Below are 9,541 nucleotides of genomic sequence, written 5' to 3'. Positions count from 1 at the left end.
TGTCAACAATGAAAGGTCGTGCCATTTTCAGAATATGCATGTGATAATTTGAGACATGTTGGTTACTAAACTTAGCCGCTGAAGTGGAGCTTGCTCCAGTAGTTAGTAAGCCGCTGGAGGATGGAGGGGATGGATGCACAGATGGGTGTGTCATAGAGGCAGTGAGAACAGGTCAGGTTTAGTGTGGCATGCAGCAGAGGAAGGACGGAGGAGTTGTGGCCAACCTTGCTACTCTGCGAGTGCTGATTTCCACTTTGGCACACTTTGGCCCTATCACAGAGCAGGAGACAGACGTGGGCAGAAATGGAGAGAGAGAAGAGAGGGTGCTAAAAGCAGCTTGGAGATTCTCTGCAAGGCCTTAAGATGCAATAAATCATTTACAGGGTACATGAGGTTTAATTGATATAAAAAGATTCTCAAAAATGGCTCTCGAAGGCCAACACACCGAAAAAGTGTAAACACACGCCCACTGAACAAAGCAAGTAAATCTTTTAGACATTGTATGTTTGATAAAATGTTTTTTTTTATTGATATTAAAAATGAAAGTACATGAATTGTGCATTTCGGACGTTCTAGCGTGCAGAGGTTAAATCAATAAAATACACACAGGCTGAGTGAGCTACTGACACAGAAAAAAGTTGCCATTGCTCGGCAAAAGGTATCTCTTCATATTCAGCGAAAAGAAGTGGTTGTCTTTCACGCCATCCATAAGAACACTAGAGTAGCCTGTTTGAACATTACAATAGTGAATGAATGCAGTCCTAGCAGGAAAATATAGAATAAAAATAGAAAATAATCATATTATCAATAATAATAATATAATAATAATAATAATTGCACTGCCTGCTTTGCTGCACAACTGAAGTAGAATATAATTAGAGACAGGACGCAGCCTTGATAATTGAGATCTCTCTGGCTGAAAGGAGATATAAAGTATTGGCTTGACTCTTCGCCACAGCGGGGCGAGTATCCATTAAGTCTCCGTTTCCTGGGCGATACATGACACAATAGAGGAGGAAACCATAATGTGGCATAGAATGACCTTGTTTCTGACATGGGCTTCAGTGGTTTGTCACAGAGAGCTGTATCATTGTGGCCAGGTACGAGTAACAACCTCAGCTGCCCTCCCACAACTAGATGATCACTGACACTCACTGCACTTCTCCCTCGGAGAGCATAGATTGTTTTTCTTCCTGAGTGCTTCAGAAATGGTTCAGCGTGATAGCCCTTCATCAAATGCATAATGGATGGATGATTGGAAGATTGTTAAGGGAGTGAATGGCGGATAACAACCCCGCTCTCCCCCCTCCTCGCCATGCAAATACAGATATTGTTGATGCACATGATATCAGGGGCATTGTCTTTTACAAACAGAGAAGAAAGGACACATAGACAGACAGTGAGGTGTTGAGCGTTGATATGCTCTCTCCTTAATAGACAATGACCTTTAGGTGACCTTTGATGGTTACTAGCAACATCATTACCTCCACTTAAGGCATCAACGCAGCGACTCGTGTAAGCTAAACCCTAAAATCTGCAACTGACCGCACATTTATGACCTCATCATGAACCGACACGCGACAACGTCAGTGGCACTGGCACATTAGGCAAGATGCTCCTCATAAGATCATAGGACACCGTGCACAATTACAAAGACATGATTTAATGAAGGACTGATCATTCCCCTGCCATCAATACTAAAGTGGCTTCAAAACATAGTGGGTTTGAGTACAATCAATGTTGAACAGTTATTTTTTTCCGGTAATAAAGTCACTCATTGATGCTTTCCTTGTTTCACAGATAAACCCTGACAGGCTTCTGTAAATCCATGCAGACCAACGTATTCAGAGTATGTGCCTATTTCTGTGTGACATAACATGCCTAAGCAATCCAGGCTATGCTGTTGTTAAAATATTAATTTAAAGTAACTATGGCAAACGAAAAAAAAAAAAAAAAAAGACATTATTTTTGGTACAAAGCATCTACAAAAAAAGCCTTACAACTCCAATTGGAAAACAGAGATCATACAAAATAAATCCATCAGTTGAGCATCAGTGCTACGTATATTATTTGGACCAATTTTTTCAAATATATTTTATAACAAAATAAATAATGCCTTTATACAGTGCCCTTATTTGTATTTCAACAAACAAACAAAAAAGCTTGGCGGCTCATTACGCAAGATACAGCTCAGACTAAAGGAAAATAACACAACGTCCCTGGAAACTAATTATATATCTATATTTATATATATATATAGATGTATATATATATATTCAAGTATTTGTTTTCAGGCAAAAGCATGTGAATACTACTGATATACAATAAAATAAAATGTTAGTTGACATTATTGCTGTTTTTTTCCCTTTGAATTTAAATTTTGTGCCTTTCTTTAGAACTGTAAAATAACATCATAACAATAACCATGGAAACAAAAATAAAAGCCTAACTTGGAAAAACAGGAATGTCACGGTACCAGAAACTGACGGGGTTTTCCTTTTTTTTTTTCATTGAAACATTTGATATGAAAAGAAAACAGAAAAAAAATAAAATATAATCATCGTTATCCCACTTGCTCTTTGTCCATGCCATGTTACTTCCTGTCAGAGCAGTCTGCAAAGCCATGGCAAACAGGAAGTACTGTCCCAGAACTGTAGTACTGTCTCAATCCAGGCGGTCCACTGTGTCCCATATGTGTCCTCGCACTGCTCCCTGTGTCTGGCCGGGACAGGAGGAACAGGGACTGGGTCTCGGGTCCCCCCTTGCCGCTTACGCTGGCAAGCTATTGATGAGCAGCCGCTGCTAGCGCTCGCCGTGAGCCACAGCCTGTATCTTCTCTCAGTGACACCCCTTGACATTGCCACTGCCAGGAGCTCCCCCATATCCTTTATCTTCCTTTTTTTCAAAAGTCACACTTTCCTTAAAACGGAAAGTTTTAATATTCATTCAAAGAAAAAAAAAAACGTGCTTTTCAACCTCTTCTTTGAGTCCATTCCCAAAGCTAGCACCATGACATTTTTTTAAGCTACACGTTCATTGTTCATAAAAAAATAGTGCCATTTTTTTCTTTACTTTGACGTAATCCGTGGCAATGTGCAATTTTGCAGACTCTTTTCTGCTTTTTGTTTGTGATCAAAAGGTGCTGGAACAGGAATCTAATTTTACAAAATAATTCCTTACAGTGTGGAAGTCCCTTTATAGGTAGAGGTGCAAACTAATAAGAAAAAGAACTAACAGAGATTTTCTTTTTTGCCTCAGGAAAAATGATGTGGAATGGATTCTCTCATGCAAGCTGCTCTTCACTTTCAGTTGTCTTCCACGAGGACAAAAAAACATTCCGCTGGGTGTCCTCTTGACACTTGCAAACCACCGATCTCTTTCATCTTCTTTTCTCCCTTCCCTTTTCTCTCTTGCTTAAGGATCCACCTGAATTGCATTCAGCCGAATTGTTAACTTTTTGTTCATCGTTTGTGTTTGTGCCTTTTGTGTCGGTGACTGAAAGAGAGAGGGAGCGAAAGAGTTCAGACAGGAAGAATGTGAAGGCATGTTTGTGTGCCGGAGGAGGGTGGGTGGTTTGGGTTGAGGAGGAGGGGGGGCATTAGAAAAGGGCCATGGGGTCAAGAAGTAGTGGATGAGAGCAGGGGGAGGGATGGGTGGGCTCGGACAGGGCAGGGGAGGTCAAAGAGGACTGCCACAGAAATGACGTCAGAGACAAAGCTATAATCCCCTAGTCTTTTTTTCTCCCTCCAAACTCTTGTCTGTGCAAAGGGCTGGCAGCGGGCTCATTTGTGGTTGACATAGTTGTCCGTGGCGAGCAAGACGGGAGGCTGTTTGCTGGGCAGGCTGATCAGGGGCCTGTGGAAGACCGCTTGCTCCTGGGCTCTGATCTTCTCCGCCTGCCTTCGAAACTTTTTGGCCCGCAGGATGGCGGGGACACCCCTCCGGAGCCGCTGGGCCGCCTTCCTCTGCCACGCCTCGTATTTGGAATACTTCACGGTCACATGCTGCTTCCTCGGGACTTCCTATTGTGGCGTGCAGGCGAAAATAGGGGAAAAAGGGAAAAGAGGGAGTCAGTTCATTAGTTGCGATAGCAAGTGCGTATTACAATGGAGGAAAGCCTTGTTTATTTTGCAAAAAACACTCAGTCATTGTTGGGCCGGTCGAATGGAAATCAAATGTCATTCTTATAGCGCCGAGCGTCATAACATACTCGCCTCGCCTCCAACTTGCCCTTGTTTTGGTTCCCTCGACTGAGAGAAGCTGTCAACAAGCGCTAAGCTCAGCCTCTTTAACATACTGTCAAAGGGAAGGGCGGCCACTCGCCTCATATACATATGAGGAGCACGTCGTCGTTTCACCCAACGACCCGCTGAACTGGCTAACCCCCGGGGACCGAATGAAACGCTGCATAAACGCATTGTCATTTCAAAAACCTCCATTCTCACACAGATTTAAGCAGCACTAGGTGTTGTGCTGAGCACCACAGATTGAGACGAAGTGGGAGTGGTGGCAGCGGAGCTAGAATTTATGCGTGAGTAGCCAGTGCTCCATCTGAATGGCTTGTTTTGGTCCTGCCACTTGAGGAGTGTTTATCCCCCTTCATTCACTCCAGGCCTGCTCAATAGCCTAAGAACAGCTGGCCCTCAGAGCAGGCTGTACCCATCAACTCTCCCTGCCCACACAAACTAGGGACATGTCCCAACTAATTCCCGTACAACCTTTTACTCTTTTGCATTTCACACAGAGGGTACTATTACTTCCCTCTGGACATTTGCAGTATTTATTCAAATTTGTTGTTTACATCACTCGCAATTGCATGCCACTGATACTCAAAGCAGAAGAATTATAAAACATCTTTCCAGCCTCGTCTGAAAGGAAGGTTGGAGGGATTTGAAGAGGCCTGGACAGCAGCCACAGCTCAGTCTTGTGAGCGCAGTGAAAAGACCTGAAACGCTTTGATGATTCTCGGCATGTTTGTGATATATTGCAGAGAAGCTCTGCTGGCCAGGTCAGATGTTTTTTTGACCGCACAGATCAAAATGCACGCCAGATTTCGGGGAGCTTGCTGTTCCGTGACTAATAATCACACACTCGGAACACACTGTTTTGTTACGGACCAGAAGTCTCTAACATTTCACCGACTGTCTCACACACAGAGACACACACACACACACACACACACACACTGAGTCTGTGAGTATGACTCTGCCTTTTTTTGGAATACAATGTGCTGTGACTGTCTTGATGTTTTCCACGATGCTCAGCACTTTGCATGGACGCCAACTGCTTACCAATGACCATTTTAACAAGATAAACCTGTCTTTGCGTGGGTATCGGTCTATACTCGGCGTCAGGGACATAGGGGTGAGGCTCGGAGGTGAATGGCGGCGCAGGAGATGGGAGGACAGATAGAGAACTGGGACTGTTTCCCATACTGGTGAGTTGTTGTTGTCGCTGAGACGTACCTGTTTTAGTGCGGGCATCACGGGTATGACCTGCAGAGAAGTTGCCGACACGTCCCTTTCGGACTTGGCGGGTTTGGCACAGTACTGCTCCAGCAGGTTGAGGTCACAGCTACGGAAACAACACTCCTCTACGATCCCACGGTTCTGGTTGCGCCGGTTGCTACCCCTGCTGGTTGGCCTACCTGAGGAGGGACACAACAAGGGATGAAGATGAGCAGGGTGAGGCCTGAGAGCACTGACATCAGTAATGGACTTAGGGTTGTTTTGGCAGGATTACTTAGACAATCATAGCAGTCCAGGGAGCAAAGAGGATAAAAGGAAATCTATGACCAACTGCAACAAATATTTTTGTTTGTAGAGGATAATCTGATTAGGGCTATCTAGAAGTCCTTTAATGAGTGAATACACAAGTAAACACCCGGGGGAGAGGGGAGACAGACAGCTGAGCTCTCAGACAGACCTTTGGGTGAGCAAATACATAGAATGGAAACTCTTCTGTGACCTTGTCCTTTGTTGAGTCAGCATAGATAAAGAGGATGAGGAGGGAGAGGAGGGGCAGAGAGGTAGAGAAAACAGGAGAAAAGAGAGAGAGGGTGGGGGGTGAGAAACAGGGGGAAAGAATGCAAAACAAAAGAGGGAGAGAGTGAAGACACGGGAGAGAAAAGGTGTAGAAGAATAAGGTGAGGGGGTGGAGGGGTTAGCATGTTGCACAGGGGAACACTATCCACGACCAATAAAAAGGCCTCGTTTGAAGTCCTGCGCCCAAATCTCAGGAGAAGGTTTGATTGCAGGAAGAGGAACATGAAGAGAGAGAAAGAGAGGGTGATCCAGGGGGAGGAGAAGTAGAAGAGGAGGAGGAGGAGGAGGAGGGAGCACATCTATGTTGGCCTAAATTGGATAATGATCTTTTTCTGATTGGGGAGAAGCTTCTGTGGCACAAAAGCAGAGAATATCTTTAATGAAAAAAGGTGTTTTCTCTGTTGCACAGTGTATGTCACAAACAGAAGCTTAAATCCATTTTGAGGATTAGCAAACCACTACAATGCATAATGCTTTAACAGCCATCCCCATCATCACTACAATGGGAATCAGAATTGATTGTTAATGATCCATCCTCTTAACCTGACATCAAAAAACAGCCCCCCATCCCCCTTTCTTTCCTTCCTTATGAATCATCATCAGTGTGGTCGCCCCGGCCTGGGAACACTGGTGCTGAGGTGACTGGTATGCCTCTTGGGGTGCTATTACTTTACTGGTAAACAAGCGGCCCATTGTGTCTCTCTGTGTCGTGTGTGTGCCTTCACAGCTCAGCCGGCCTTTTCATATGCAATGAGAGGTAAGATGGGCTGCTGGAAGGCACAGAATGAGCACACTCAGCAGCAGCAGGACGAGGTCTTCACGAGACACACAGCTGGCCATAACCTCTCTCTCTCTCTCTCTCTCTCTCTCTCTCTCTCTCTCTCTCTCAAGTCAGTGTGTGTGTTGAGCGCATGAGAAACAAAAAACACCAAACATACCACACAGACAGAGCGATAGGCTCAGCTATCCAAACAGATGTGCGCAAAATGAACAACAGAGCTGGGAGGAACATAAAAAAGAGCGTTTTTTGTGCGTAAACTTACGCAGTAACCTACTGAAATAGAAGCCTCTGTCTTCACAGACGAACTGCAGCGCATCCACCAGCTCTCCCCCACACAGCGTCTCTGCAGAGGCGATCTCCACCACGTAGAACGTCAGGGCCAGAGCGAAGAGCAGCGCGCGACTGGACGAAGACATCTTCTTGACCTGCAGACAGACAGAAAAAAATAACATTACACACATTACAGATGTGAAGACATTAAAGAAAAAACATGTTTATAGCTTATTTTGTATATTGTATATTGGTAGAATTTAATTTTTTTTTATTCTTATTTTATTCTAACGTTTTTGATCTATTCTTTATTATACTGTTTAACTTGCACCAACAAAACCAAAATCAAATACTAGTGTATACCTCTTTTACACCTGGCAATAAACACCATTCTGATTCTGAAAACTCTTTAGATGACAGCCAGATGTTGCAGTGTGATATATAAGAGGATCCACTCTTTATGTTGGCACAAGATGTTCCAGTGTTAAATGCTTTCTCTCTCTCTCTCTCTCTCTCTCTCTCTCTCTCTCTCTCTCTCTCTCTATGTATTGACCTACTAGTCCATTGCGTGCGACCAAAGATGCCCCTCCACCTCCCCAACCAACAACTGTTATCAGCCTGCTGTCACTGTGTTTGCACCTGAGAGAAGAAGTGCTTATTCTGGAGGAAAAATAAGTAGACGCTTACACAACTCCCCCCAGAAAAAAAGTTGCAAGACCGGCTGCTCGATAGTTAACTATCTGAAAAGCCAGACTCAGCATATATTTTCCCCTTGCTCACCCTGCGGTGAGCTCACTGACCCTCAGCCCTACCGCCCCCTATCTGCCGACAGAAACACCAGCTGTTTGCTCCAGTGAGTCCAGTGAAACGGCGCACCAAACCATCCACACCGAGAAGAAGAATAAAATAACCTCTTCAACTTCTTCCTATCCTAGTCAGGCAACCTGTTGCGCGCAAAACGCGTAAAAAGCTTTAAAGGCGCACTCCATTGCCATTTGCGCATCTTGGAACTTTTCTCTGTTGCATGCAAATTCAGAGATGTCCGGTTGCTCATATTGCAAAAAAAGGAGATGCGATCAATGCATCTGCTCAGCCCGAAGCGGTTTTCTTTATAAAAGCCAAGAACATCTGGTTAGATTATAACCCTGTGCAGATGTGTCTCTCAATACGCGCGTCGCAACTGGAGAGTATGAAACTATTTGTTCTCCTCTGGTTACCTTCATTCTGCTGCTATCCGTTCTCCGGCAGGTGTGGCAAAGTGAGTGGTGTCCGTGTCTTTGCTGGGTCTCCATGTCAGTGGGAAGTAGTCTCAAAAAACGTCGTGGGGTTATTTGGTTTTGAAGAGATTGCAGGTGAGTTTAGTTTCCCAGTTGGTGCTGCGGCTTATAGAGATGATGTGTGAGAGGCTGTCCCAAAGACCAGGCGACAGGCAAAAGTTCTCAGGGAGAAGTATTATATACCAAAACACGCCCCTTACACCCACAACCCCACCCCCTTGCTCCTCCTCTTCACTTCACTGGTACAGAAAGAAAAAAAAAAAAAAAAAGCGGTCCAGAGACGTTTTATGGAAAAGTGCTTAAAGGGAGAAAAAGCAAAAAAAGAGAGAAGTGAGAGAGAGAGGGGAAGAGAGTGAGAGTCACAAAAATATGGAACAATTCCATAGGCATTTTCCACGTTTACGCACTGTAACCTACAATCACAATGTTTACACACAGGACGCAGACTGAACAAGAATAGACGTAATTCCTCAGACTCCAAGAAAAATGTCAATGTCTCCGCCCTGCTGTAATTAAGATTAACATTCAGAGTGGTAGGCAGCGTGGTCTGCGGCTTTTTGCTCTGACTCAGGTGGAGATGGAGCCTAGGTCACCGGGGTCAAATGTGTCTTGAGTGGAAGGTTGATTAGTAAAGTTATCCTATAACCCTGAAGGCAGGAGGAGGAGGAGGATGCAGCAGCAGTGACTGACTGATGCAGATGTGTCAACTGTAAATGCTGCATCATATGACAAATAATATTAATAAAACAAAAGCTAAGCAATGCATCACTCACACGGTGTGAGCTTTTATAAAAGTCCAGCAGGAAAACCTCATCCAGATGTTGCACAAACAGCTCCTTAACAATTAAAAGTGGCTGCATCAAGCTCCAAAACTGTGATTTTACATTATGAGTAAGCTTTTTTTGTGTGTCTTTATACAACTGTATATGAGGGTTCCCTTATATAAGTGTGGCTCCTGCAGAAGGTGAGGACCCGGACATGTCTTCAGCCTCAGACTGACACCTAGTGGTCCGGAGAGTGAACCTCTGCTTGTTTGTCTCCAGCAGGTTGGAGGGCGTCAGTGTGACACTGGATGGATGGATGGATGGACAGCTGCCCAGTGACCTCACAACCTCTCACCTGACCACCAGGAGCTCTGCCTGGACAAGGTTTGTAACGTTTCCTTGTCT

The 9,541-nt window shown here is 44.6% G+C and overlaps 1 protein-coding gene across 2 annotated transcripts; it reads right to left on the bottom strand.

The window, feature by feature from the left end:
- Positions 1–498: 498 nt before the first annotated feature.
- igf2b (insulin-like growth factor 2b) lies at positions 499–8,534 on the bottom strand. 2 transcript variants are annotated; one of them, XM_074632208.1, is made up of 4 exons: positions 8,313–8,534; positions 7,088–7,250; positions 5,466–5,647; positions 499–4,022 (listed from the first exon to the last, which is right to left on the bottom strand). In XM_074632208.1, exons 1-4 carry the CDS (start codon positions 8,385–8,387, stop codon positions 3,783–3,785), a joined length of 660 nt encoding a protein of 219 aa, XP_074488309.1. In that variant the 5' UTR covers positions 8,388–8,534; the 3' UTR covers positions 499–3,782. The 2 variants fall into 2 exon arrangements, with proteins under 2 accessions (XP_074488309.1, XP_074488310.1); XM_074632209.1 differs by having other exon boundaries at positions 7,100–7,250; positions 8,313–8,533.
- Between the last annotated feature and the right edge of the window lie 1,007 nt (positions 8,535–9,541).

The sequence above is a fragment of the Sebastes fasciatus genome, chromosome 4 (genome assembly GCF_043250625.1).
Source record: "Sebastes fasciatus isolate fSebFas1 chromosome 4, fSebFas1.pri, whole genome shotgun sequence".
In the NCBI taxonomy this organism is placed as follows: Eukaryota; Metazoa; Chordata; class Actinopteri; order Perciformes; family Sebastidae; genus Sebastes; species Sebastes fasciatus.
Note: the sequence above shows the minus strand (reverse complement) of the source record. Positions and strands in the feature narration are given on the sequence as shown.

Excerpts from the sequence above, each read along its gene's own strand:
- igf2b (XM_074632208.1), bottom strand. The coding sequence starts at position 8,387 with ATGGAGACCCAGCAAAGACACGGACACCACTCACTTTGCCACACCTGC. Across the intron at positions 7,251-8,312 it reads CGGATAGCAGCAGAATGAAG|GTCAAGAAGATGTCTTCGTC; the intron begins GTAACCAGAGGA and ends GTCTGTCTGCAG. Across the intron at positions 5,648-7,087 it reads CTATTTCAGTAGGTTACTGC|GTAGGCCAACCAGCAGGGGT; the intron begins GTAAGTTTACGC and ends GTCCCTCCTCAG.